Source organism: Choloepus didactylus, chromosome 11, assembly GCF_015220235.1.
Source record: "Choloepus didactylus isolate mChoDid1 chromosome 11, mChoDid1.pri, whole genome shotgun sequence".
NCBI lineage: Eukaryota > Metazoa > Chordata > Mammalia > Pilosa > Megalonychidae > Choloepus > Choloepus didactylus.
The window spans coordinates 24,884,861-24,912,735 of record NC_051317.1 but is presented as its reverse complement, the minus strand read 5'-3'; the positions used below and the strand labels follow the sequence as shown (position 1 = coordinate 24,912,735).

Sequence of the window (27,875 nt, the reverse complement as noted above, 5' to 3'; positions counted from 1 at the left end):
AACCCGGCCCCACCCCAGCCCCCGCCTCGATTGCCTGTCCTGGAGCCCCGTGAACGGTCCTGTTACACGGCTTCTGTGTCCGGCTTCTCTCTCTTCTCTCACACTGGCCGCAGCGCGTCTCAGAACTTCCTCCGTCTCGGCTGGAGGACACTTGTCACGTGATGTTTGCATGGCGTTGGCTCGGCCACAGTGGGCAGGATCCCCCGGGCACGATGCTTCTCTGAGCACCGGGCCCCGTGGCCAAGCCCTTTGGGGAGACCCCGCTGCTCCCCTGCGTGTGGCCGAGGCCCAGCGTTGAGGGGGCTGCTGCAGGCCATTTCCGGAGTCTCAGGGACTGGTGTCTGTCCGCGGCCTGGGGGCCCGTGTCCCCTGCTCTGTGCTGCGCCCTGCTCCGTGGGTTTCCCTGGAGCCTTAGGGTCGGGGGGACGTGGCCCCAGCCCTGGCTCCCGGGACTCTGGGTGGGGAGCCCCTGCCCGTTCCTGTAATGCTGCGGATGGTGACAAAGCTGAGTTCTCTGCCCAGGGTGGACAGTCTGGGGTTGGATCTCAGCGTCCTCCCCACCCCGGGTCTGCACATCTTCATGAACCCCAAAACTGCAGTCACCTTCCTTGAGCCTTCACGTCCGGCTGCTGCTTTGATTGAACCTTGTTGCTCGCAGGAAACGCTCTCAGAGCAAGTCTTCCCCGTTCTTTTCCCTCTGACGTCGGCCACTTTCCCTGTGGGACGTGCCTGGTTCACAGCTGCCTTTCAGCCCGTTCGTCTCCTGCACTTCGAGCCTGTCCCGGGCGGCAGTGTCACCTCTGGCTGCTGGCCCAGCCCGGGCCGGGGTCCGACGGGTGGCCGGGGTCCGACGGGCAGTCAGGGCTGGCAGGAGCAGAGCTGATGCCCACACCCAGGGCTCTGCTCCCCACCCCACCCCTGCCCTGGGCCCCTGCTGACCGTCCTCGGGGCTGGGAGCCGTCCTTCGGGAGTCGAGGCTGTCCGTGAAGTGCTCCCGGAGTGGCCAGGGGCTCGATGAGACCAGTCGGCGGTCCGTGCTGACCCCGAGGCCCTGGCCGTCCCCGTCCCCGACCCCCACCACGCTGCGCTCTCTCGCAGGCCCCGCGCATGGGCACCTTCGTGGGCGTCTACCTGCCCTGCCTGCAGAACATCCTGGGCGTCATCCTCTTCCTGCGCCTGACCTGGATCGTGGGTGCCGCTGGGGTCCTGGAGTCGCTGCTCATCGTGTCCCTGTGCTGCGCCTGCGTGAGTGCCGGGCCGGGTCGGGGGTGTGCGGGGGACCGTCCCCAGGTGGCCCGCGTGAGTGTCCGAGTGGCGAGGGGACCGTCCCCAGGTGGCCCGCGTGAGTGTCCGAGTGGCGAGGGGACCGTCCCCAGGTGGCCTGCGTGAGTGTCCGAGTGGCGAGGGGACCGTCCCCAGGTGGCCCGCGTGAGTGTCCGAGTGGCGAGGGGGACCGTCCCAGGTGGCCCGCGTGAGTGTCCGAGTGGCGAGGGGACCGTCCCCAGGTGGCCCGCGTGAGTGTCCGAGTGGCGAGGGGACCGTCCCCAGGTGGCCCGCGTGAGTGTCCGAGTGGCGAGGGGACCGTCCCCAGGTGGCCCGCGTGAGTGTCCGAGTGGCGAGGGGACCGTCCCCAGCTGGCCCTCCCTGCCTGAGTGCCCGGCCGGGGTGTGCAGGTCTCCCTGTCCCCCAGGTGGCCCTGGCCCCTCTCGCCCCTACCTTCAGCTGACGGCAGCTGGCCGAGGGGTCAGCTCCCGGCATGACTGTGCTGTGCACGTGCCTTTCAGCCCTGGGTGCCGGGCGCCGTGGGGACTGTGCTCGGGATGACGGGGGCCCTATGGGGCGATGCGCCCCCAGCGTGGCCCGCAGCGTGAGGGACCCTGTCCAGCCCTTAGGGGCCTCGGTTGTCCTGGCTTGAGGGACCCCGGTCCGGTCCGCAGGGGCCAGGTGACCCCCATCTCGGGAACTCCCAGGAACCCTCATTTATTAAAGGGCATACACGCTGCAGACCCTCAGCCACAGCCCCGGGCAGTGGGGCCGGCCTGGGGCCCCCGTGCCCCCCACACGCTCCCGGCCACTGCGGCCGTGGTTCAGGACGTGGTGTTTCCGTTTCCCACATCAGGGCTGCCGGTGGCTTCCCTTTGCTGCCCCAGCGTCTTTCACCACGGCCACCTCTTCCCTGCACCCCTTCACTCCTGTCCACGGGGTGGGGGGCGGCCACCATCACTGCCTCCCCCAACGGCCAGCTGCTGGGGGGAGTCCAGGCAGCGCAGAAAATCCCAGGCCCCTCTGCCCTCCTCCCAGGCCCCCCGTGGCTGCCCCCCGGGCCCCGCAGGAGCTGGACACAGAGGGTGGCCCCAGGAGGCCTGGGCTCCTGTCTCTCAGCCATGGCCCTGGGCCCCGCGTCCTCCTCCTGAACGGCCCCGTCTCTTTCAGACCATGCTGACCGCCATCTCCATGAGCGCCATCGCCACCAACGGCGTGGTCCCAGGTAGGTGCCGCGTTGCCGAGCAGGCCGGGGCCCGCGGGGTGGACATGGCGGGAAGCTGCCCCAGGGGCTGGGCAGACCCCCTGACCGCCTCATCGCCTTCTCCCACTCCCCGTTCCACGTTCCCCTCACCCTCAGCAAGCCCTTCAGCTGGCCGTGGTTCTTTGCCTGCTGGGGTGACCCAAACCTTCCTTCCTGAAGTTTCTTGGCCATGGGTGGTCCTGCCTGGATTGGGTTGTTCCGTTTTCCATTGACATGAATCACAGGGCATGGTGGTACTAAGAGACACCCTAAGGGTTCCCCTGTATTCCAGGAAAACTCTTCTTTACCTCCATTGTGTAGTTGCAGTGCTATTTCCCCTTGATAGTCAGGATCAATCACCCCAGTACAGTAATCCCCTTCCTTGCCTTTTGATTCAGAGGCATAAGAAGCCCAGAGTGGCCAGGTGGCAGCCTTAACTTCCAGTTCAATGGGATTATTGTTGTGTTTCCTGGTGGAAGCACTCCTCCTTTTGGAACAAGACCTGTAGACCAGCAGAGCTTAAGCCTGCAGGGACAGGAAGCAAAAACTGACCTAGTGGATCACGAGTGATAGTGAGTGGTGCCACTCCTGTTTCCACCCCTTGATTCCTGTCTGTGTAAGTTGGAAAACTCATGCAGTTCTTTCGGAGTACAGTGCACCTCCTCGGGGGTCACACTTTGCCCCTCACCTTTCGGGGCCTGTTGGTACTTTAGCTGTAGGTCTGGAAGAGAAGAGGGGTGGTGGGGGTGGGTCAGGAGAGGAGTTAGAAGCGACCTTTAAGCCATTTACCTCAGGATATTCCGTTGCTGTTTCATCTTGTGAATCGGGATTAATGTCTGCAGACAGAGAGTGAGGCCGCTTCCTCAGGGCAGGTGACTGCAGGTTTAGCAGGCACTGAAGGGTGAATCTCTTTCGGGGGAGGTTGGATGGCAGCTCCTGGGGCAGATTGGAGGTACAGGGCTCTTTCCTCAGGGCAGACCTCTACAGGTTTATCAAACAGAGACTCTGCAGATTCCAGGTTTCCAGTGTCCTCACCGCCATTATTATCAATCCATATGTCCCCATCCCAAGTTTCAGGATCCCATTCTTTTCCAATCAAAGCCTTTACTTTAGCAGCAGACACCCAGCAAGGTTGAGAATTTAGTTTACATTGTAAATCTGCTGCTGGCACAATGAGACTCTGAATCTGGTTTTCAAAAATCTCAAGTTTCCAGCACAGGAAATAAGACTTTCTTTCAGGGCACACATAGAAACCTTTGTATCTTTCATATGGGGTTTAAATTTCAAATATGAAGCCTTTGGCTCGTCACTTTCTCTTGTAACTTTATTCGGCATATCTAAGAACAATGAGCTAACATCATTATAACTCTTAACTCCACAGAACTCCTGTAAGTGTCAAATACCATCACCCAGAGTCTTGCTTCATACAAGAGTATAATTAGGAGATCAAACGGCAATATTTTGCATATCTCCGTTGCCAACACATGCCATGGACTGTCAGGGCCATGTTTATTATTGGAAACGGAGTCGTTAGTTCCTCTGAATCTGATCAGAGTAGAAAACCAATTGTAAAAGCCCATTTTAAGATTCTATTTCTCAAGAACCACCCCACTTCTGGTACCAAGTTGTATTAGTTAGGGTTCTCTAGGGAAACAGAATCAGGAGGAGATATCTGTAAATATCAGATTTTATAAAAGTGCCTCATGCAACTGTGGGAATGCATGAGTCCAAATTCAGTAGGGCAGGCCGCGAGCTGGCAACTCTGATGACAGTGTTTGGTGAACTCCCCAGGAGAGGCCGGTTAGCTGAAGGGGAAGTGTTCTAGTTTGCCAGTGCTGCAGAATGCAAAACACCAGAGACGGATCGGCTTTTCTAAAAAGGGGGTTTATTTGGCTACACAGTCTTAAGGCCGTAAAGTGTCCAAGGTAACACATCAGCAATCGGGTACCTTCACTGGAGGATGGCCAATGGCGTCCGGAAAACCTCTGTTAGCTGGGAAGGCACATGGCTGGCATCTGCTCCAAAGTTCTGGTTTCAAAACGGCTTTCTCCCAGGACGTTCCTCTCTAGCAAGCTTGCTCCTCTTCAAAACATCACTCCCAGCTGCACTCTCTTTCCTCCCCCCTGAGTCAGCTCATTTATATGGCTCCACCGATCAAGGCCCACCCTGAATGGGCGGGGCCACACCTCCATGGGAATATCTCATCAGAGTCATCACCCACAGCTGGGTGGGGCACATCTCCACGGAAACAGTCAAAGAATTACAATCTAATCAACACTGATAACGTCTGCCCACACAAGATTACATCAAAGATAATGGCGTTTGGGGGACACAATATATTCAAAGTGGCACAGAAAGTGAAGGTCCTCTCTCTCTTTTCCTTACGTCTTCCTTAAATCCAGCTGACTGCATCCTCTCATTGTGGAGGACGCGCCCTTCATTGAAGTCACCAGTCACAGGTGCAGCCAATTGACTGAGGGTTTAGTAAACCAGCCTCTGATTTCTTAACCAGCCAGTGCTTGCTTGACTAGACCCCTGGGCACGATCACCTGGCCAGGCTGACATATGAACCAACCATCACACTGGTGCTGGGGATGGGCAGAACGAGGGGCCTCGGCGTGGGGTCCCTGTGACTGTGTCTGGCAGGAGACCCCCACCTCTCGGTGCCGGCCCAGCTGGTGGGCAGCACCCAAACCCAAACGTGTGGCTCTGAGGGGCAGTGGGCACAGCCTCTGGGAAAGGCCCCTTAAGTTTGCATTTCCTGACAGAGGGGACACCCCGAGTTTCCCAGGCCTTCCTGGGGTGCTGCAGTGTGCCGGGGGCTCCCAGCAGACGGGGTGAGCAGGGTCAGACGGGGCCCCGGGGCCTGGCTCGGGGCCTGACTGAGGAGCGTGCCCTCCGTGGGGGCTCGGCAGGAGTGGCCTCTCCGCTTGTCCCCGACTCTCCTGACGAGCCGAGTCCTTTTCTCGACAACGTGGTCGGCCCCGAGGCTCGTCACGGGGAAGCATCTGTGGAAACCGCCGTCTTCTCGGCGTTTTGGGGTGGGGGCCGGGCTGCCCGTACCCCACGTCTCTGAGGGGGCGCACTCTGGGAGCTGACGCAGCACCTGCTCTGGCCCCTTTGCAGCCGGCGGCTCGTACTACATGATCTCGCGGGCTCTGGGGCCCGAGTTCGGAGGCGCCGTTGGCCTCTGCTTCTACCTGGGCACGACCTTCGCGGGGGCGATGTACATCCTGGGCACCATCGAGATCTTCCTGGTGAGCCTGTGGGTGGCGGTGGCTTCCCTGCCCTCGGTCCGTCTGCGGAGGGTCGTGAGGTGCTGCTTGTCCGGCCGTCCCGGCCCGTGGGGGAGGGCCTGGGTCCCCTCCCGGAGGCCCCCACCTCTGAGCCTCAGCCCCTGGGGGATGCCCTGCTGTACTGGGGGGCCCTTGTCCCATTGGGGACGCTCTGCAGTGTCAGAGCCCTGGTTATTTTGGGGACTCCCTGTGGTATTGGGGACCCTTGTCTTTTGGGGATGCCGTGTAGTATTGGGGTGCCCTGGTCTTTTGGGGATGCCCTGCAGTTTCGGGGGGTCCCTGGCCCCACACCCCCAGCCGCACGCCCATCCCTGCAGACGTACATCTCGCCGAGTGCGGCCATCTTCACGGCGGCTGCGGCGGACGGCGAGGCGGCAGCGCTGCTCAACAACATGCGTGTCTACGGCACGGGGGCGCTGGCCCTCATGGCCACCGTGGTCTTCGTGGGCGTCAAGTACGTCAACAAGCTGGCCCTCGTCTTCCTCGCCTGCGTCGTGCTCTCCATCCTCGCCGTCTACGCCGGCGTCATCAAGACGGCCTTCGCCCCGCCGGACGTCCCGTGAGCGAGGGGCGGGCCAGGGGGTGCAGCGGGCGGCAGGGGCCCGGTCGGTCACCCAAGCAGGCAGCGGGTTGTCAGGGAGCCGCTCGCGACCTCCCCGTTGGTGCCCACTCTCGGCTTCCCTGACCTCCCCCGTCCCCCTACCCCCCAGGGTCTGTCTCCTCGGGAACCGCACACTTTCGAAGCGCGGCTTTGAGGCCTGCGCCAAGCTGCACGTGGTCAACAACAGAACGGCCACCACGGCCCTCTGGAGGCTCTTCTGCAACGGCTCCGCGCCCGGCGCCACCTGCGACGAGTACTTCACCCAGAACAACGTCACCGAGATCCCCGGCATCCCAGGCGTGGCCAGCGGCATCATCCTGGGTGGGCAGAGGGTCAGGGCAGTGGTGGGGGGCACGGGGAGATCAGCTGGTCTGGGGTCCCAGGGAGGATGGCGGGTCTGGGGTCACGGGGAGATTAGCGGGTCTGGGGTCCCAGGGAGGATGGCGGGTCTGGGGGGCATGGGGAGGATGGTGGGTCTGGGGTCTCAGGGAGGACAGAGGGTCTGGGGGCACGGGGAGATCAGCGGGTCTGGGGTCCCAGGGAGGATGGCAGGTCTGGGGGTCCCAGGGAGGATGGTGGGTCTGGGGTCCCAGGGAGGACAGTGGGTCTGGGGGTTCCAGGGAGGACAGTGGGTCTGGGGGCACAGGGAGGATGGCAGGTCTGGGGTCCCAGGGAGGACGGTGGGTCTGGGGTCCCAGGGAGGATGCTGGGTCTGGGGGGCATGGGGAGGATGGTAGGTCTGGGGTCTCAGGGAGGACGGCGGGTCTGGGGGCACGGGGAGATCAGCGGGTCTGGGGTCCCAGGGAGGATGGCAGGTCTGGGGGGCATGGGGAGGATGGTGGGTCTGGGGTCCCAGTGAGGATGGCGGGTCTGGGGGGCATGGGGAGGATGGTGGGTCTGGGGTCCCAGGGAGGATGGCGGGTCTGGGGGGCATGGGGAGGATGGTGGGTCTGGGGTCCCAGGGAGGATGGCGGGTCTGGGGGTCCCAGGGAGGACGGTGGGTCTGGGGTCCCAGGGAGGATGGCGGGTCTGGGGGTCCCAGGGAGGACGGTGGGTCTGGGGTCCCAGGGAGGACGGCGGGTCTGGGGGCACGGGGAGGACGGCGGGTCTGGGGTCCCAGGGAGGATGGCGGGTCTGGGGTCCCAGGGAGGATGGCGGGTCTGGGGTCCCAGGGAGGACGGTGGGTCTGGGGTCCCAGGGAGGATGCCGGGTCTGGGGGTCAGTGCGTTTGTCTCTGGGGCCGAGGCTGCCCTGCTCTGTGGGGACACGGAGGGAGGGTGGCGGCCGGGCGGTCACTGAGGAGCTGCACTCACCCTTCACCTCCAGCGGGAGCTGCAGGCACCTGGGGCCTCGGGACCCGGGATGGGCCGTGGTGCCCGTCCGCCCCGTCACGCCCCACACCCCCGTCCCACCGTGCACTCCCCTGCCCCACTCGAGGCCTCCTCTTCCAGGCTGTCCCATCCCTCTCTCGGGAGCCTGACGGAAGGTTCCGCGAGCCCGTGGGGACGTCTCCGTTGTGTCCCCCCAGAGAACCTGTGGAGCGCCTACGCGGACAAGGGCGTGTTTGTGGAGAAGAAGGGCCTGCCGTCGGTGCCCGTGCCGGATGAGAGCCGGGCCGGCGGGCAGCCGTACGTCCTGACTGACATCGTGACCCACCTCACCGTGCTCGTGGGCATCTACTTCCCCTCGGTGACCGGTGAGCGCCGCCGGCCCGGCCCGCTTCTCCACTCGGGCTCTGGGGCCCCGGGAAGCGCCCGCTTTGGGTCAGCTGCGCTCCCCTGCTCTGCTGAGACGGCCCCGCACGGCTAGCATGTGTGTGTGTCTGTGCGTGTGCACATGGTTGTGTGTGCATAATGAATGTGCCCATGTGCCAGCACGTGCACACGTCTGTGTGAGCTCCTGTTACGAGTGTATGTGTGGGTGTGTGCTTTCTGTGTGCATCTGTGTGTGTTTACGTGTATACCCACACGTATGCGTGTGCATCTGTGTGCGCGTGTGTGTGTGCAGCTCCCGCCCCAGCCCCCGCCCCTCAGGCCGCCGGGGCAGCTACCCAGGAGTGGGATCCAGGGAGACGCTGAGTGCATCTGCCCCCACTGGGCTATTTCCCTTGGGTTCTGGGGTCACATCGGAAGCCGGTGGGGTCCCTCGTGCTTCCTGCACAGAACGCAGGGCCCTCTGGGGTGTGGGCGGGGCGATGGCGTGCGTGGCGGGGGGTGCCGCAGCTGGAGCTGACCCCACGGCGCTCTGGGCTTCTTTCACTGTTTTGGCCCAGCAGGGGCTCCATGACGGTCAGTCCCCCAGCTGTCCTTCTCCCAGGGAACCCTCCCCTGCGCCAGGCGGGTAACTGAGGCTGGGGGGCAGACGCCGGGGACTCAGAGCACATGGTGGCTCAAGCAGGTGTGGGGTGCACGTGGTGGCTCGTTCCCGCAGCCTCACGGGGCCGTCAGAGCCCTCTGGTTTGCCCGTGACCTCATTCCTTCTTGTGGGGACCCTCAGGGCACCTCCACCCACGTCGCCCGCAGCAGCCTTGCAGTGTGGACGGATGGGATCAAGACACGCGGCACGTGCAGCAGTCTTCTGGCGCCTTCCCAGTGGACTGTGGCCACTGCCAAGCCGAGCGCGTGTCTGGCTTCTCTGGCATCCCCGACGGGTCTGGTTAGCGGGCAGCGTCCCCGCTGGGCACACACTCACGCTGTCGTCCCTGCAGGCATCATGGCGGGCTCGAACCGGTCTGGGGACCTCAAGGACGCCCAGAAGTCCATCCCCACGGGGACCATCTTGGCCATCGTGACCACGTCGTTCATCTGTATCCTTGAAGGCGGCTGCGGGCTCCCGGGAAGGGGGCAGCGTCCCGGAGCCGTGTCGCCCATTGGGGTGAGCGTGTCTGGGTGATGCGTCCCGCCTTCGACGTGCCTGGGGCATCGAGGCAGGAGGCTCTCGTGCTCCGCACGGTCAGCTCCATGTGGCAGGAACACGACAGGGACGTCATCGCACGCACAGTGCCGCTGTCTGTCGGTGCACAGCGACGCGTTATGGGACGATCACACAGCACGTTAGTGTGCTCTGCTCTACGTGGCAGCACGTGTAACACGTCCAGTGACCTGGGCCAGTGACGCCACCCTGGGCACTGGTGTTTGCAGCCCCCCAGCTGCGCTCGTCTGTGGCGAGCGTCTCCTCCTCAGTCTTCGCCACTGGCCCGTGGCAGCCACGAGCCTGTGCCAGGGGCAGGGTGGGGTGGCGAAGGTGCCCCTGGGCCCTGCCGAGGCGGGACGGCTGTGTGCCGGGCAGTAGGGGTCGGTCCACGGACATGGTGGGGGGCAGTGCTGGGCCCCCTGGCCCGGGAGCTGGGTGAGGCCTGCCAGCCCCTGCATCACATCCGCTGCCTTCCTCGGGGTCGGCTGTCGTTCCTTGACGGGGACCCCAGACCTGTCCTGCATCGTGCTTTTCGGGGCCTGCATCGAAGGCGTGGTCTTGAGAGATAAGTATGTTCATTTCCGTTTGTTACTTCTGGAGACTGGTGCGTCAGGCTCAGTTTTCTTGATTTGAGTCACGACTGCCCATCTTGGCTGGGTTCTGTTCTGAGCCGCCCCTCTCTAGGCGAGCGGCAGCCTGGGTGCCTCAGGTCGAGCTGGGGAGCACGGGCCCCCCTCTGCCCGCCCCACCGCGCCCCACACACGGGCCCCGCCCTGATGCTGAGGGCAGCTGGCGTCCTGGACTTCTGACCTCCCCCAGGGGCAGCGGACAGTGTGGCCCCCGCGCCCGTGTTTTCATGGACGTGGTGGTGGCCGGGGATCATCCCGTGCCCTGGGCCAGTCACTCCCAGCTGGGGGAGCAGCCCTGAGGGGGGCGGCCCCAGGGACGGGCCGGCAGGGGCTTCACCTCTTTCCCCGCACACTTGGCCTGGCAGAGGGGACGCGGGTCAGAGTGGCCAGTCAGTGGTCGTCGAGGGGTCAAGGGTCAGTGGGGTCAGGGGCCGCTTGGGGTCTGCGCAGGGGCCCCGCCCTCCCTCTGGGGTTTGGGCGTTTAGAGCGAGGAGGGAGGCGGGGAGGAGGCCCTGGCCCGCGCGACGCTGCAGGTGGGGATGGCGACAGGTCCGGGGGAGGCTGAGGTGCAGGCCGGGGGCCGCGGCCTCTAACGCTACAGCCCCGGCCCAGGGCCGCGTCGCCGACGATGCGCTTTCCAGGCTCAGGCTCAGCACAGTCGCTGGGGAGAAACCGGCCATGTCCTGGGCCAAGAAGGGCTTTCGGCCCAGTGCCCCCAGCACCCCGGGGCCAGAAGGTGGCAGGAGGAGGTCACAGGCGCTGAGGGGTCCACGGGGCAGGGTCAGAAGGTTCTGGAAGGTCCCCACCTGTGTGGGAGGCTGGGCCAGCGCAGCAGATGCTGGAACGGGGTGTCCGGTCAGAAGTGGCCTGCCGGGCTCTGGCCGTCCCGTTTCCCTGGGAGCCGCGTCCTCCGCGCATCCCCCGCGTGCCCGGCCCCCTCGCGGCTCCCCAGGTGGGCAGCACATGTGCTGAGGCTCCGGCTGGCTGACCGCCCCCCTGCCCGCCCGCAGGTTCGGGGAGGCCCTGCAGGGGCGGCTGGTCATCGGCACGCTGGCCTGGCCCTCGCCCTGGGTCATCGTCATCGGCTCCTTCTTCTCCACGTGTGGTGCCGGTCTGCAGAGCCTGACCGGGGCCCCGCGCCTGCTGCAGGCCATCGCCCGTGACGGCATCGTGCCCTTCCTGCAGGCGAGTGGGGCCGGGGCTGGGGGCTCTGCCCTCGGAGGGTGGCGCTCACGACGGGAGAGGCCTTGGCATCCCATGTTTATTACATGGTTTTGAAGCCTTAACATGAAAGTGTTTTTCTAGAAACGTGAGCGCAGACACACAGCCTGGGGTGGGAGGCCCAGCTCCCTCTCTGCCAGGAAAGCCTGTGGGACGGGGGTCCGAGCCCCTGCGCCCCCATGCGGGCCTGCAGGACATGGGGTGACCTTGTGCACCCCTCTGAGCATGGGCCCCCCACAGCCCTGTTGGCCCCTCGGCCTTGGTGGGAGGGAGATGGTGCCACAGGGGCCTCCGGCTGCCCCCGGGGGTGGTCACCGGCTGGGGGGGGCTGTCCTGACCGCTCGGTTCTGCCCGTGCCGTGAGCGCACAGTGGGGCCGCAGCCTCACTTGCGTGGCTGGTATCGGCGAGCAGCCCCGGGAGAACACAGGAGGCTGAGCTGCGGCGGGACCCGCGCTGCCTGCGGCCTTGGGGTGGGTGCTCCTGGGAAGACAGCAGGTGTCTCCGGCGTTCTCTGTGCGAACCCGCGGGGTGGGCCAGGCCGCACGGAGGGGCTCTGGGCTCCCGGCCATCAGGTCCAGGACATGGGGTGGTGAGGGGGCCAGTGGGCACCTGGGGGGGGGCCGAGGCCGGGGGCAGCCAGCCTGTCCCTCCCGGCTCTGCTCTGGGGCCCCGTCCCGGACACCAAGGCCGAGACCACGGTCCCAGCTTCTCGCCAGGTGGGGCCGGGTGAAGCAGTGATGTTCCTGAGCACCTGCTTCTGCGTTTTGGATTTTCTGAGCCATTGGTTTCTCGCCCGGATGGGCAGTGTCCCCGCGGCCTCCCCCTGCTCACGGCCCACCTGTCCCCGCAGGTGTTCGGCCACGGCAAGGCCAACGGGGAGCCCACCTGGGCCCTGCTGCTCACGGCCCTCATCTGCGAGAGCGGCATCCTCATCGCGTCTCTGGACAGCGTGGCGCCCATCCTGTCCATGTGAGCGGGGCGGGGCGCGGGCCCTGCTGCCACGTGGGGGAGAGCAGGAGCCCGGCCACCCGCCTGAGCTCCTTGCCATCGGGTGTGGGTGGGTGTGGACCCCAGGGTCGCAGGGTCCCCCCAGGGTCGCGAGGTCCCCCCAGGGTCACGGGGTCCCCCCAAGGTCGTGGGGTCCCCCAGGGTCACGTCCCCCCAGGGTTGCGGGGTCCCCCCAGGGTCACAAAGTACCCCCAGGATTGTGGGGTTCCCCCAGGGTCGTGGGGTCCCCCCAGGGTCACGTCCCCCCAGGGTTGCGGGGTCCCCCCAGGGTCATGAGGTATCCCCAGGATTGTGGGGTTCCCCCAGGGTCGCAGGGTCCCCCCAGGGTCGCGAGGTCCCCCCAGGGTCGTGGGGTCCCCCCAGGGTCACGTCCGCCCAGGGTCACGAGGTACCCCCAGGGTCACGAGGTACCCCCAGGGTCGCGGGGTCCCCCCAGGGTCATGGGGTCCCCACGTCCTTGCTGAGTGAGCATTGAGCAGAGGTGCTGGCTGTAGCCACAGACCCCGTGGTGGGGGCGAGGCGGGGCTGCCCTCAGAGCAGCCGCGAGGTGGGGTCCAGGGAGCCCCTGCCCTGACGGTCCGCCGTGGTGCAGGTTTTTCCTCATGTGCTACCTGTTCGTGAACCTGGCCTGTGCCGTGCAGACCCTGCTGCGCACGCCCAACTGGCGCCCGCGCTTCAAGTTCTACCACTGGTGAGACCCGCGCGGCCCAGCCCTGGCTGGGGACGTAGGACTTGGGGGGCTGCTCAGTCTTCGTATTCCCCAGTGCCCCTTCCTGGGTGGGTGGGGCCAGGCAAGCCCGTTTGCATTTGGGGTGCAGCTGGGTGCCAGGTGGCTGCATGGAAGACGCAACCCCGGCCCGGTGCTGGGAGGCGCAGGGGGGCCCGGGGCAGCGGTGAGCGTGCCCGTCCCGCAGGACGCTGTCCTTCCTGGGCATGAGCCTGTGCCTCGCCCTGATGTTCATCTGCTCCTGGTACTACGCGCTCTTCGCCATGCTCGTCGCTGGCTGCATCTACAAGTACATCGAGTACCGCGGGTGAGTGTCGGGCGTGAAGGTGTGTCCTTGTCACGGCGGGCCAGGGGGCCGGGCCTGATGGTGCAGGGCTGGGGGTGTGGGCCTTGGGGGCTGGGCCTGGGGTGCGCCGGCCGGGTGGGCTGGAGGCTCCTGGGGACGCTGCTCTCCCTGCCAGTGCGGTCAGGCCTCGGGGGCTCAGCGCACAGCCCCCTCTGCACAGAGACCTCGTGACTGGGCCGAGCTGCGAGGGCCAAGACCCCCAGCGCCAGCCCAGTGCGGGTCGTGTGGAGGGGAGGACGGGCCTCCTGTCTGCCGCTGGCCGGCCTGGGGGTGCCCCCTCCTCTGGCGGGGTGGGGTAGACCCTGCGCCCCCCTGCACATGAGTCAGGCCCACCGCTGCGCCTGTCCCCCAGGGCGGAGAAGGAGTGGGGCGACGGTATCCGCGGCCTGTCGCTGAATGCTGCCCGCTACGCCCTGCTCCGCGTCGAGCACGGGCCCCCCCACACCAAGAACTGGAGGTGAGCGGGTCCCCAGGGTGCCGTCCTGCAGGAGGGGCCGAGTCCCGGGCTCCTGGCACCCCTGCCTGTGTGCATGGCCTGTGTGTGGCCTGAGAGGGCACGGTCAGTGCACGTCCTGACCTGGGGGACGTGGTTCCTGGGGGACCCTGGGCGACGGTGGTCAGCCATGGGGTGGGGGCTCGCAGGACGGAGGGCCTCTGCCCACCCCCATGCGGAGTGGGCCCCGCTGAGGTGCCCCCTCACCCGCCGCAGGCCCCAGGTGCTGGTGCTGCTGAACCTGGACGCAGAGCAGGCCGTGAAGCACCCCCGGCTGCTCTCCCTCACCTCCCAGCTCAAGGCCGGCAAGGGTCTGACCATCGTGGGCGCCGTGCTGGAGGGCGCGTACCTGGACCGGCACGCGGAGGCACAGCAGGCCGAGGAGGTGGGCAGGGGGCCGGGGGTGCTGAGGAGGTGGGCGGGGGGCCGGGGTGCAGGTGCTGGAGGGGAGCGCTGGGGGAGCGTGCGAGGATGGGGGCCTCTTCCTGCCTGGGTGCATGGCGGGACAGGGAGCCCCTGCCCCCGGCGTGTGGGAACGTTCCCCTGTGGGCCTCTGATTTGTCACAAGGGAAGGAAGCGAGTGGGTTTCGGGCCTGGAGCCGGGAGGAGGAAATGGGAGGTTTGCCCGGAAGCCCGGGAGTGTGTGGTCCGCGGCCCGAGAGGCAGGACCGGCTGTGGGAGGGCCTCGCGCCCACCTCAGGGCCGCCCGAGGGTGTCCGTTCAGGGCCGGGTGTGGGGTCAGGGCGAGGCCGGGCCCGCTGTGGCCGCAGTGTGGGTGTCGTGCACCGTCCTCCTGCCCGGCACTCATGGCGGCGCTTGATGCCCACCTGGCCACTGGCAGCCCCAGGCCACTCGAGTTCTGAGCCTTAGTTTCTTCACTTTATTTCCATGATTTTTTAGTATTATGGAAAATTCCAAATTGACACAAAAACAGCGTGAACAGTGTGCTGGCCCCTGTGGGCCCGTGCCCAGCTGAGGCCCCACCTCTGCCTGGGGTTGGAGGATGGAGGGTGCTCCGGTTTGCCAGAGCCGCCAATGTGCGAAATACCAGAAAGGGATTGGCCTTCGTAAAGGGGATTAATCAGGTTACAAAGTTACAGTCCTAAGGCCATAAAAGTGTCCAAACTGAGGCATCAACGAGAGGACACCTTCACTGAAGAAGGGCCGATGGCGTCCGGACCACCTCCGTCAGCTGGGGAGGCCATGGCTGGCGTCTGCTGGTCCTTTGCTCCCGGGTTGTGTTGCTTTCACCTTCTGAGTCCATTGGCTTCTTGGCCTGGAGGGTCTCACCCAGCGTCTCTGGGCAGACTCGGGGCATTGACTGTTCACATCCCCAACGTCCTTCCGTCTGCATCTCCCAGCGTCGGGCTCCGGGGGGCTCTGGGCTCTCTTAAGGACGCCAGTGAAGTAATTCAGACCCACTCTGAATGGACGGGGTCACATCTCCATGGAAACAGCCTAATCAAATGTCCCACCCACAATAGGTGACCCCCACGAGAGTGGATTCAGAACATAGTCTTTTTGGGGGTACACAGCAGATTCCAAGCAGCACAGTGGGGGTCCTGTGGCCTGGTCGGGGCTGGAGGTGCCGAGGAGAAGCAGCGGGTGTCAGTGAGGAGGGGCGAGTGTCACCTAGGAGATGGTGTGTGAGGGGCTGGGGGCCTCGGTGGTCGGCTGGGCCCAGGGCTGTGCAGGTGGCCATGCTTGGTGTCCGGGGGCAGCGGAGGTCACGGCCAGAGAGGGCAAGTGGCTCCTCTGGCTGCTGTCCGGTGTCCTGGGGCGGCCGCAGTCAACAGCGGGAACGTGTCCTCTCGGTTCCAGGGCCAGGTGGCTCTGAGGGGGGGTCTCCCTCGGGCCCTGCCTCGTCCTCGCTGGCCCCTCGTCTCCCTGCTCCACGTCACCCTGTGCCTTTCTCTTCCAAGGATGCACTGGTGGCCGGGGACTGTCTCCTTGTTTCAAGGTCCTTTTCCCAACAGGGCCCTGCCCACGGTTCCTGGGGCCGGAGCATCGATTTTTTTTTTTGGGGGGGGGACACCATTTGACCCACTAAAGTCTGTCCTCTGCTCCCCCTGCATTCCTGTGTTTTGTGCAAATCGCATTCACCCTTCTTGGTGCCCCTCAGACCTTAACCCGTTAAGGGAACAGCCCCGAGTCCAAACCTTGGCCAAGCGTCGGCTCAGGTCCCCACCTCTCTGGTAAACCGTCTGTGGGGACGGGGGCGGCTCTCGGCAGCGCCAGCTGGGGCAGGACCACTCTCGCCTGGGAGACGAGCAAGCGTGTTACCTGCTGTGCGGTGCCGGGCTGGGACGGCCCCTCCGAGGGGGCAGCCGGAAGGGGTGAGGGGGTGGCAGGTCCCGGCCAGCGGGCTCTGTTGGGTTTCAAGGTCTGGGATGGGCCTCCTGGCTCGAGGCTCTGCCGGCCACCGGGCCCAGCAGGAGCTCGGGGCCACCACTGAGGGCCGCTCCAAGTGACGGGGGCCAGGGACCCCAGCCCCCAGCTTGGTGACCGAGGTGCTAAGGTACGAGCGCTGCGCGGAATCCTCCCTCGAAGCCAAGCGGGCCGGGTGTGCGGCCTGGGCAGGTGCCCGCAGGGGCTGCAGGGGAGAGAGGAGCGAGGGCGCCCCTTGGCGGAGTGTCCACCGGTGCCCAGGGGACTGCGCGGCGGCCCGGGAGGGGAGCACGGCCTCCTGGGAGCAGCGCCCTGGGGTGGTGGGGGGCACTGGCGCTGCTGACCCCCGCCCCACCCGCAGAACATCCGCACGCTGATGGGCACCGAGAGGACCAAGGGCTTCTGCCAGCTGGTGGTGTCGTCCAGCCTGCGGGACGGCGTGTCCCACCTGGTGCAGTCGGCCGGCCTGGGCGGCATGCGGCACAACACGGTGCTGCTCGGCTGGCCCGCGGCCTGGCGGCGCCCGGACAACGCCTCCTGGCGCAACTTCGTGGGTGCGCGGGGATGGGGGGTCTCAGCCTGGTGGTCCCGCTTCCATGCCCCTGGGAACCCCCCCGTGCCTGCCCCCAGCTCGCCCCGTCCCGCGGGACCCCCCCGTGCCTGCCCCCGGCTCGCCCCGTCCCCGGGACCCCCGTGCCTGCCCCCAGCTCGCCCCGCCCCCGGGACCCCCCCGTGCCTGACCCCGGCTCGCCCCGCCCCCGGGACCCCCCCGTGCCTGACCCCGGCTCGCCCCGCCCCCGGGACCCCCCCGTGCCTGCCCCCGGCTCGCCCCGCCCCCGGGACCCCCCCGTGCCTGCCCTCGGCTCGCCCCGCCCCCGGGACCCCCGTGCCTGCCCTTGGCCTGCCCCACCCCCGGGACCCCCGCGCCTGCCCCCGGCTCGCCCCGCCCCGTGGTCCCGCCCCCGGCTGGCCCCGCCCCCACGCCCTCCGGGCTGACCCCGCCCCCGCCCTGCAGACACCGTCCGGGACACCACAGCCGCGCACCAGGCCCTGCTGGTGGCCAAGAACGTGGACCTGTTCCCCCCCAACCAGGAGCGCCTCGGCGACGGGCACATCGACGTGTGGTGGGTGGTGCACGACGGGGGCCTGCTCATGCTGCTGCCCTTCCTGCTGCGCCAGCACAAGGTGGGGGGCGTGGGGAGGGGGCGGCAGACAGGCTGGGGGGCGGGGACAGACAGACGCTGGTGGAGGGGGCGGGCAGACGGAGGGTCGCTGGCGGTGGGCAGGGCAGACACTCCGGTGCTGGGAGGCCGTGGGGGACAGATGGACACAGGCTAGCGACATGGACACTGGCTGGGGAGGCGGGACGGACAGGCAGACGCTGGCCGGGGGCCGGCTGAGGGCGGACGGGCAGACGGACGCTGCGGTCGCCGCAGGTGTGGAGGAGGTGCCGGATGCGCATCTTCACGGTGGCGCAGGTGCACGACAACAGCATCCAGATGAAGAAGGACCTGCAGATGTTCCTCTACCACCTGCGCATCAGCGCCGACGTGGAGGTGGTGGAGATGGTGAGCCGGGCACCCCTGGCCGGGTGGCTGGGGAGCATTGGGGACCCCCTGGCGCTGTCCGGCCCTGCTGAGGGACCCCCGTGGCAGTGAGATCCCTGGGCTCCCACTCCGGGGCTTGTTCCCCAGCTCGGGACACTGTCTCCTCCTCTCCCGGCGACCTGGGTCGGGATTCTGGGGAGGGGAAGCGGCACTCGAGGCCAGCAGGCGTCCCAGGGGCTGCGCGGTGCCCGCGGCTGAGGGTCTCTGTCCGGTCTCTACAGCGAAGGTGCTGATTTTCCTCCCGGCCTCTGCTCAGCGAGACCCAAAGGCCAGCGCCCCTCCAGGTGGGGTGGGGGTGGCGGGGCCCTCCTGTGGGGAGTGGTCTTACAGGCTCGGCTTGTCCCTCCTGCCCGTCTGCCCTCGTCCGGGCGGGCCTGGGGTGTCGGGGTGCCAACCAGTGCCGCGCTCCTTTTTTGTCGCACGTGCTGTTCCCGCTCTGGCCCCGGGGGGCTCTTTCAGGGGGGCTCCTTGTCCTCTACGTCCTTTCTCCTGTGTGTGGAGCTCTTGGTTTCTGGCACCACGAGGTGCTCCGGGCTCGCCCTGAACATTCTTTGCTTGAGGCAGCTCCGAGTCGTTCGGTGGCAAATGCTGCCCAGAGAGCAAGACCTGGGCCCTGGGCCCTCCTGGGGGACAAATGCAGTGATCTGCAAGTGGCACGCCTGGGCGAGTGTGAGCCTGCGTGTGCGCTCAGTCCATGTGCGTCCAAGCCCATGTGCATCTGAGTCTGTGTGTCCAAGCTCTCACGTGTGCCCGTCTGTGTGTGCATCCAAGCCTGTGTGTGTCCTAGTCCTTGTGTGCATCTGAGTCTACACGTCTGAGGCCTCGGGTGTGTCTAAGCCCTCATGTGCATCTGAGCCCGTGTGCTGTGAGCCTGCCGTGTCTGAGCCCGTGTGCACCCTGAGCCTTCACGTGTGCCTGAGCCTCTCGTCGGCCCTGGGTGCAGTAAGGTCACCTGAGCTCCCGCTGAGGCTCCTCTCACCCCTCACCCCGTGGATCGTTGCAGCCCCTCCCCTCATGTATCCATTTCCCAATGGAAGTTGGTAAAGAGAAGAGGATTTGGGACGAGTCCAGGGTAACTTGGGCCTGCTCTGCCCCCGGGCCCGTCTGGTACTGTCCACGCTGCACCAGGACCCGTGACCCTCAGCTGCCCTGGCCCTGGGACTTTGGGTGGCTGTGGGGGTCTCGGCCCATGGCGGGGTCTGTGCACGGCGAGCGTGTGTGGGCCTTGAGGGGCGTCCGCTGGGCCTCTGCTCTCAGTCTCACCTGGTTGTGGGGTGTGGAGCAGGGCTTGGGAGGGTCCCTGGAGGGAGCACCTCAGCCCCCTGGTTTCTTCCAGACACTGGGTGCGGGCCGGCCCCCGGAGCGCCCCATCTGCAGATGGGGGCAGGAGGCTGGGGGGCCCTTCCTTAGCAGGCACCTGTGCCAGGGCGTCCCACATGTGGGGGGTGGCAGCCGGTACAAGGTGGGGGAGGTGACACCTTCTCCTGGGTGGGCCCCAGGGTCCTAGTTAGAGATCACCCAGATGTCCGGGCACACGGGACCAGTCGCAGAAGGAACCCACCCAGCACGGGGCCCGAGGGAGCCGGGCAGGGCAGGATGGCGCGGGGGCACCGGCCTGTTTGTTCGCCGCCGAGTCCCGGCCCTGAGGGGAACAGGCTGCGGTCTGGGTGTGGGGGAGCACGGTGCGGATGCGGGTTGGGGGTGCTGCTCGGCTGCGGGTCGGCTCCTCGGCTGTGCCTGGCGCTGGCTGTCGGGTGTTTCTCGTCCCTGGGTGTTTTGAGCTGTGCTGCAGGAACAGCTTTGCCCACTTGGGGTTTATCCGTCACATACTTCTTTGGGGTGGAATTGCCAGGGAGGCACAGAATGGGGAACGTGCTATAAACTGCCCCCCAGAAGCTGTCCCCACCCCCCCGCTGCAGTGACATGGTGACACTGCCTGGCCTCGGCGCCCAGGAGCATGTTCAAATGCGTGTGTCTAATCACGCGTGAGGTGGGCATTTTTTCCTATAAATCAACGGCCTTGGTGTTGTTTGCGTCAAGCCGTCCTGGGGGCTCCCCCGTGCCGTGGGAGCTTAGTGGGGAGGGTCCCTGGGCTCGGGCAGTGTGGCCCCATGAGCGGTGTGTCTGCCGGGGTCGCCTCTCCCCCACGGCTCTGGGCTCGGCCGAGCCCCTGCCCTTCCGAGACCTGCAGGGTCCCTGGTGACTTTGGGGTGTCGTGTGTGGTCACCTCGTTTCTCATGGGCTCGACAGCGTTTCAGGTGAAGCTGTTTCCAAGTTATAAAAACCAGCCTGGGAAGACGGCAGAAGCGTGGCTGCGCCTTCATGGGCCCTGATGCCACGTGCAGACCCGGGGACCCCCGCCGCCCCACCCCCGCTTCGTGTCGGGGGCCAGCCCGTCCCGGGGCAGGGACCTCAGCTGGCTGTGGGGGTCCGTGAGTCAGGGGTGTCCTGCAGTTGACCTGCCGGCCCCAGAGCCGTGGGGGCTGCGGGGGGCTGGGTGCAGGGCCCGGGGTGGGGCTGGCGGTGACCGAGGAGGGGAGGCCACAAGGCCGGAGGTCAGCTTGGTCAGAGGAGCGAGGCCCGCGGCAGGGAGGTCTTGGCGCCGGGTGAGGAGCGGCACGGCCGGGGCCAGGGCCTCTGCTGAGGGAGATGTTTCTTCCAAACGGGTACGTCTTGCCGAGTGCCTCAGTGAGGCAAGGAGACTTGGATAACCAGCGACGGGCGCAGAGCCGAAAGCCAGCTCGCCGTTCACGGTGATGCCAGGGTGCCCCGTTAGAGCCGGCGTGGGCGGGCGGCCCTGGTGCCTTCGGGCAGGGGGTGCGCTCGGGGTGTCTGCTCGCAGCGGGACCTGGGGGCCTTTGGTGGTGACAGCCCTTCACACCCACACACATGCTCCCCGCACGCCTATGTACACACGTGCACACACACAGTCACATCTGCACAGGCACGCACACCCAGGCACACACACCCTCACAGACCTGCTCGCCTACAGTCTCACACTCACTCTCACACATCCTTACACAGACTGCCACACACACACGCACCCACAGTGCTCACCCACCCTCACGCGTTCTCTTACACAAGCTTCCCACGTGCTCACCGTCACACACCCACACCCTTCAGCAGTCCGCCTGCACGCCCGGTCACACACATGCTCACACGTGCCCTCCCACGAGCCCTCACGTGCCCCCTCACCCACGTCCACACTCGCCCTCCCCACCACACCCCCGCTCACCCCGACTCGCCCTGGCAGGGCTCACGCTCCCCTCACCCTCCCGGGCGCTGGCCCCGTGCAGAACCCTCCGAGGTGCAGTTACATGGCGGGGACGAGGAAGGAGCGGCACCCGGAACCCAGGGCCTTCCTCACACCGAGGGCGAAGCGGGCGGCTCTGCAGCCTCGTGGAAAGCTGTTCTCACGCCCGTGCTCTGGAACGTTCTAGGTTGAAAACGACATTTCAGCGTTCACCTATGAGAAGACCCTGATGATGGAGCAGCGGTCCCAGATGCTGAAGCAGATGCAGCTGTCCAAGAACGAGCAGGAGAGAGAGGTACGGGGGCACGACACGCGACCCCAGCACAGGCACTGCACACCAGTTGGTGACGCCCGAGAGCGAGCGGGGCGTGGGGGTCTGGGGTCTGGAGGGTCCGTCCCCTCCCCCTCCTCAGAGCACCCTCCCCGTCCCCTCCCTTACAGCCCCAACTCCCCACAGCACTTCCTGTCACACCCTGTGGGGGCTCCGGGGCAGCCCCCTGCCATTGAATGAACATGGGGGGCAGGGGGCTGGTCTGGGCGCCGGCGGCCTGTGGGGCAGCAGCGGGTGGCACAGGGACCCATGGGAAGTCGAGGTCAGCTGCTCTCTCAGGGTGGGTCAGAGATGGGGAACTGCGGCTGGAGGGGGCAGGGCTGGCTGCCCCCGATTCCTCAGGCCACCCCTCAGTTCCCAGGGACCTCCCCCCACAGCTCCCCGGGTCCCCCCAATCCCAGAGGCCCCCAGGGTCCGGGACCCCTGGTTCCTCGCCCCTCGGCTCCCCGGTGAGCAGCCCCAGGAGGGCCGAGCCCTGGCTGTGCCCCCCATGCCGGCTCCCCCCGCAGGCTCAGCTGATCCACGACCGGAACACGGCGTCCCGCTCCGCACTGACCGCCAGCACCCAGGCGCCGTCCGCCGCCGACAGGGCGCAGATGACCTGGACCAAAGAGAAGCTGCTGGCGGAGAGGCAGCGGGGCAGGGAGGGTGCTGTGCCGGGCGTCAAGGACCTCTTCAGCCTGAAGCCGTGAGTCGCCCCAGCAGCTGCGCTCGCCCCGGTCCCAGCCAGCGTGGGCACCCCGCGGCTGTGCTTCACCCGTGCGGAGGAGGCCGAGCAGCCAGCCTCGAGGCCCGGGGGGGACAAACCTGACCTCAGAGACTCGGGGGGTCCAGACAGAACCAGCGCTCCCAGTTTAGTCCCTGCCCAGGGACGCGGTCACCCCGGCCACTGGCTGAGGGTCCCAGGAGGCCGTGGTGCCGGCTGAGTAGGGGAAGAGCCACCTGGGGCCCCCCGTTCCCCATCTCACCGCCCAGGGGTCCCCGTTCACCATCTCACCACCCAGGGGTCCCCGTTCACCAGGCTCACCGCCCAGGGGTCCCCGTTCACCAGGCTCACTGCCCAGGGGTCCCCGTTCACCATCTCGCAGCCCAGGGGTCCCTGTTCACCATCTCGCAGCCCAGGGGTCCCCGTTCACCATCTTGCAGTCCAGGGGTCCCTGTTCACCAGGCTCACTGCCCAGGGGTCCCCATTCACCGTCTCGCAGCCCAGGGGTCCCTGTTCACCATCTCACAGTCCAGGGGTCCCCTTTCACCAGGCTCACTGCCCAGGGGTCCCTGTTCACCATCTCGCAGCCCAGGGGTCCCCGTTCACCAGGCTCACCGCCCAGGGGTCCCCGTTCACCAGGCTCACTGCCCAGGGGTCCCCGTTCACCATCTCGCAGCCCAGGGGTCCCCGTTCACCAGGCTCACCGCCCAGGGGTCCCCGTTCACCAGGCTCACTGCCCAGGGGTCCCCGTTCACCATCTCGCAGCCCAGGGGTCCCTGTTCACCATCTCGCAGCCCAGGGGTCCCCGTTCACCATCTTGCAGTCCAGGGGTCCCTGTTCACCAGGCTCACTGCCCAGGGGTCCCCATTCACCGTCTCGCAGCCCAGGGGTCCCTGTTCACCATCTCACAGTCCGGGGGTCCCCGTTCACCAGGCTCACTGCCCAGGGGTCCCCATTCACCGTCTCGCAGCCCAGGGGTCCCTGTTCACCATCTCACAGTCCAGGGGTCCCCGTTCACCAGGCTCACTGCCCAGGGGTCCCCGTTCACCATCTCGCAGCCCAGGGGTCCCCGTTCACCATCTCGCAGTCCAGGGGTCCCCGTTCACCAGGCTCACTGCCCAGGGGTCCCTGTTCACCATCTCGCAGCCCAGGGATCCCCGTTCACCAGGCTCACCGTCTGCCTGAGCTTAAGCAAAGAAGCCTGGGGACGGCATGTCCTCCCAGCCGGGGTCCCTAGCGGGGGAGTGAACGGGCCTCTCTGGGGTCCCTTGTGCTGGTGTGTGGTCCCCTAACGTGCTCCCCGTCTCTTCCTCTGCTGCGAAGGGAGTGGGGCAGCCTGTAAGTCTGCTCGCGGGTCGGGGCGCCCGAGCTGCTGCCTGTGTGCTTGCGGGCGCGGCTGGTGCACACTCTGCGTGAGCCCGTGTGTGGCTGGGGCGCAGCCCCTCCGTGGCGTTGTGAGAGCCCTGCATGGCCGGGCTGCACCCCCTTCATGGCGCTCAGCGTCCGTGTCCTGCTTCCCGCCCCCTGCTCCATCGACAGCAGCCCACACAGGCGCTGCCCTGAACCCTTCTCTGTCGTGCTGGAGAAACACGGCTCTGAGCCCGGTGTCTGGCGGGGGGCGTGTGCTTCCCGGCACGTCCCCACCGGTTTGTCCCCCTCGGAGGACGCGCGTTCACGGCCGGCTCCACCCCGAGGGCTGCGCCTTCCCGGCAGGAGGTGCCTCCGCGCTGCCGTCCAACCCCGCAGGGCACGGCCTCCTTCAGGCCTCGTCGGGAAGGGGCGCCATCACCCGGGGTGGGGGCAGGGGTCCCTCACGGCCAGCGGCCCACAGCCAGGCCGGGCAGGAGGGAGCGGCCCTTAGGCCGCTCGGCAGCGTCTCTGGGTGTCTGTCTCAGCCTCTGTCTTCCCCTCCTTCTCTCACGGCCCCCAGCATTCCCCACGGACTGCCTGGGTGCTCCCCAATATTGGGGCAGAGGCCGCCCCACCCGAGTGTTTCCACCACCTCAGTTGAGGTTCTCGGTCCACACGCCACGGGGTTTGTGGCTTCCAGTATCTTCACAGACACATGCAGCCGGTTTACCACGTGTTGTCACCCCAGGAGGATGCCCCACGTGCCCCGCTGCACCCCAGCCCCTGTGCCCCGCCGCTCCCCGTCTTGTGTGCCCACTGCCGCAACCCTCTGTGCCCCACCGTGCCCCATCCTCCGCGTGCCCTGCTGCACCCCATCCTCTGTGTGCCCTGCTGCTCTCCAGTTCCCTGTACCCCGCTGACAGGCCAGTGGCAGCGCAGGGTGACGGGCTTTGCGGTGACACTGCCGCCCCAACTGCAGGGACCAGTCCAACGTGAGGAGGATGCACACGGCCGTGAAGCTCAACAGGGTCGTCCTCAGCCGGTCCCAGGATGCCCAGCTGGTCCTGCTCAACATGCCGGGGCCCCCCCGAAACCGACAGGGGGACGAGAACTGTATCCTTTCCCGGCCCCACCCCAGGCAGCTCTCGGTCACGGGGGGCACAACCCACTGGGGTGGGACGGGAGACCTCGGGCCTTGGGGTGGGGTCGGGCACCGGCATTGGCTTGCAGGGGCCAGGTGGGGTCAGTGGGAAAACTGGCCTGGGGGGAGCAGCCCCCACCCGCCGTCCTTCCGGTCCAGCCGGGTCCACCCAGGACGGACTTGGCGGCAGCCAGGGGCCCGGTTCCCTTCCCACTCCGGAGGAGCCGCTGCCCTGGGCCGCGGTGCCTGGGGGTCCACAGCGACCAGCGTCTGCTGTGTTGGGGTGAAGCGTGGGGGCGGGGGCCGAAGGGAGCCCCTGACAGACACTGGACACGAGACAAGAGCCCACCCACTGCGTCCTGGCTGAGGGGGGTGGCCCCTGACACGGAGGCCTGGCCCCCCCGGGGGCCCTGGGAGGTGGAGGGTCCCGGAGTGGTGGGGGGGGCGTGCCTGCCGGTCTCTATGGCCTGGGGGGCCGGGCGGAGGTGAGAGGCCAGGACCACGGTGCTGTGGGAAGCTTCATGGGGGACGAGGCCCCCGCCCCAGCCTGTGCAGGGGTGAAGGTGCCCGGCGTAGCCCCTCCTGTCGGCTCGCTCGGGCCGGTCACCGGCTGGGGTCACCGGCTGGGGTCGGTGCCGGGCAGACCCCAAGGCTCCATCACTGTTCCCCATCCTGTCCCCGGGTCAGTGCCGGGCAGGCCCCGAGGCTCCGTCTGCCGTCCCCCGCCATGTCCCAGAGACCGTTCATCCCTCTTCTCACTCCCTCGCCCCTTCGGGGTCCGGCCTCGCTTTCCCACCTTCTGCCTTTGGCGGACGCTCAGCTGAGCCCGCATTTCCTTTGGGGTCCGGTGAGAAGCCCGTGGCCTTAACTCTGCACCCAGACATGGAGTTCCTCGAGGTCCTGACCGAGGGCCTGGGCAGGGTCCTGCTAGTCAGGGGCAGTGGCCGGGAGGTGGTCACCATCTACTCCTAGCACCCACGCGTGAGGCGCCACTGGACGCCACGGGGACTGGGAGCTGCGTGGACGCTGCCCGTGACGTGGTGGATGGCCACACGCTCGCGTGACCGGCTGGTGACTGCAGCAGGGTTCCCGCTCGTTAGCCACTGGGCGAGACAAGACGCACCGGCCCAGCGCTCAGCCTGTAGAGTTCTAGAACCTTCCAGCCCTCTCCAGCCCAGCAGGCCGTGGTAGTCACATTTCAGCTCTACTGAGCCAGAGCCTTGTGGGACATCCTCCCCAGGCGTCCGTTTTATGAAGGGAATGCACCGCTGCGGTGAGGGCTCTGTGCAGGCTCCCAGCCCGTGTCCCGTGGGCCTGTGGAGTCGGGGTGAGGAGGGCTGGGGGGCCCCATCACCCCGTCCCCAGGCGGCACCCACCTCGGGGGCAGCCCATGCCCCATGCCAGGCTCCTGCCCTGCCTGGCCGGCTTCCCATCCGGCTTCCTGTGTGGCTGTGCTCCGGATGCCCCCCTGCACCTGCAGCCGTTCTGTCCCCTTTTGCCACGTCTTTCCTCACACAGTGGCGGCGGCAGTGGGTCCCAGCACAGCGGGCAGCCTGCGGCATCGAGGGGCACCGAGGGGGGCAGCACGGAAGCCTGGCACGTGGCACGGAGGTACCAGGGACTCTCCCGGAGGGACCCCAACAGGCCATGCAGAGCCACAGCCACCGCACGTCTGTGCCCACCACACACCCTGTCCACGTGCAGGGAGGTGACTCCACCATGGGTGACAGTGTGGGCAGAGACATGAGTGTGTGACCAGACCCCGGGGTCCCCGTTTGGCGAGGGTGGGGATGGGCCTGGGGGCTGGGGTGACCAGCGCCCCTTTCCATGCGTCCTGCGGTGTGTCTGCTGCCCCAGGGCTTGCACAGGAACATCCCGAGGAGGCGTCTGGGGGCCCAGGCTCCTTCCTTGCCTATCCTGGAGCAGCCCTGAGGGAAGGGCGAGACGTGGCGCGTTCCCAGCCTTGCCCTTGGGTTTGGGCATGGCCAGTGACTCCTGCAGCCACGCAGCGGGGCCACCCGCGGGCACGAGCCGGCTCAGTGGGGTGCTGGGGGACCCAGACCTGTCCCTGAGGTTGGGATCAGTCCCGCGGTGCCTGCTGAGAGGTGTGCCCAGGCCATGCCCACGTGAGTGCACAGAGACCCCAGGGCTCAGCACTGACACGAGGAGACCCTGGCCCTGCACCAGGAAGGAGACCCCAGGCCCTGCGCTGGTGGGAGGGACCCCCGGGCCCTGCACTGACACGAGGAGGCCCCAGGCCCTGCGCTGAGCCCCCTGACCCTGCGCGGCAGTGTGGCTGTTAGCCTGGAGTCTCCTCTGCGCCACAGACTTGTAACCAGCACAGCAGCACTTAGAGTCGATTGCACACTTCCTCTCATCGGCCCCTTGCCTTCGAGTGGTCTTGTTGGTAGAAGAATAAAAACGTATGGAACCCGAGTGCACCGGAGAACGTGGTGGCTCAGTCGGCACAAATGCCCCCTGACCCTTGGGGAGTTTTGGGTCCTTCGAGCCAGTGACCCCGACGGCTGCGGAGGCGTCAGGAGCGTTGGGCAGGGAGGGGAGAAGAAACAAACACAAGCTCAGCGGACCCAAGGGGTGCCCCACGCCCCTACACAGATGTGCCACATAATAGTAGGGGGTGCCTGTGGGGGTGATGTCATCTGTACCATCCTCCGGGGGTGAGGCCCCAAAGAGACTGCACTCAGGGGCACCTGTTCTGGTTTGCTAACGCTGCCTTTATGTAAAACAACAGAAATGGATCGGCTTCTATAAAGGGGGTTTATTTGGTTACACAGTTAACAGTCCTAAGGCCATAAAGTGCCCAAGGTAATGCATCAACAATCGGGTACCTTCACTGGAGGATGGCCAGTGGTGTCCAGAAAACCTCTGTTAGCTGGGAAGGCACATGGCTGGCGTCTGCTCCAAAGTTCTGGTTTCAAAATGGCTTTCTCCAAAGTGTCTCTGGGCTTCTGTCTCTCTTAGCTTCTCTCTCTAAGCTTCTGTGCATCCTTGCATGTTCTAGGGCATTTCTCTCTGAGTGTCTGGGGGTCCTCTCTTAGCTTCTCCCGGGCAAACTCTGGGCTTCATCTCTTAGCTTAGCATCTCCGAACATCCGTCTGTCTGCATCTCTGAGCATCTCCAAATGTCTGTGTCTGTGTTGGCTCTTAGCTTCTCCCAGAGGCAAACTCTGGATTACATCTCTTAGCTTCTCTCCAAAATGTCTCTCCCAGCGTCTCTGAGCTCCTTCTCCCTGTGAGCTAATTAAGGAGTCCAGTGATCTCATTAAAACCCACCATGAATGGGCGGGGTCACATCGCCACAGAAATGATCTAATCAAAAGATCCCACCCTAATCAAAA

At 66.3% G+C, this 27,875-nt stretch overlaps 1 protein-coding gene across 5 annotated transcripts in view; it reads left to right on the top strand.

Annotated features, from left to right (window-relative positions):
• SLC12A7 (solute carrier family 12 member 7) overlaps positions 1 to 26,953 on the top strand; it is a 38,977-nt gene extending 12,024 nt beyond the window's left edge. For 2 of the 5 annotated variants that reach the window (XM_037798862.1, XM_037798863.1), the window contains exons 4-25: positions 1,099 to 1,245; positions 2,434 to 2,488; positions 5,633 to 5,763; positions 6,120 to 6,361; positions 6,513 to 6,724; positions 7,932 to 8,099; positions 9,111 to 9,209; positions 9,828 to 9,885; positions 10,956 to 11,130; positions 12,018 to 12,136; positions 12,768 to 12,866; positions 13,090 to 13,209; positions 13,601 to 13,705; positions 13,958 to 14,126; positions 16,491 to 16,683; positions 17,145 to 17,314; positions 17,566 to 17,697; positions 21,177 to 21,284; positions 21,830 to 22,008; positions 23,350 to 23,364; positions 24,356 to 24,489; positions 25,398 to 26,953. In XM_037798862.1, coding sequence (XP_037654790.1) covers positions 1,099 to 1,245; positions 2,434 to 2,488; positions 5,633 to 5,763; positions 6,120 to 6,361; positions 6,513 to 6,724; positions 7,932 to 8,099; positions 9,111 to 9,209; positions 9,828 to 9,885; positions 10,956 to 11,130; positions 12,018 to 12,136; positions 12,768 to 12,866; positions 13,090 to 13,209; positions 13,601 to 13,705; positions 13,958 to 14,126; positions 16,491 to 16,683; positions 17,145 to 17,314; positions 17,566 to 17,697; positions 21,177 to 21,284; positions 21,830 to 22,008; positions 23,350 to 23,364; positions 24,356 to 24,489; positions 25,398 to 25,489 — 2,922 coding nt within the window. In that variant the 3' untranslated portion in view covers positions 25,490 to 26,953. Of the gene's footprint in view, positions 1 to 1,098; positions 1,246 to 2,433; positions 2,489 to 5,632; positions 5,764 to 6,119; positions 6,362 to 6,512; positions 6,725 to 7,931; positions 8,100 to 9,110; positions 9,210 to 9,827; positions 9,886 to 10,955; positions 11,131 to 12,017; positions 12,137 to 12,767; positions 12,867 to 13,089; positions 13,210 to 13,600; positions 13,706 to 13,957; positions 14,127 to 16,490; positions 16,684 to 17,144; positions 17,315 to 17,565; positions 17,698 to 21,176; positions 21,285 to 21,829; positions 22,009 to 23,349; positions 23,365 to 24,355; positions 24,490 to 25,397 lie in introns of those variants that run through there. The other 3 variants (XM_037798865.1, XM_037798864.1, XR_005210910.1) reach the window with 3 other exon arrangements.
• Positions 26,954 to 27,875: the final 922 nt, after the last annotated feature.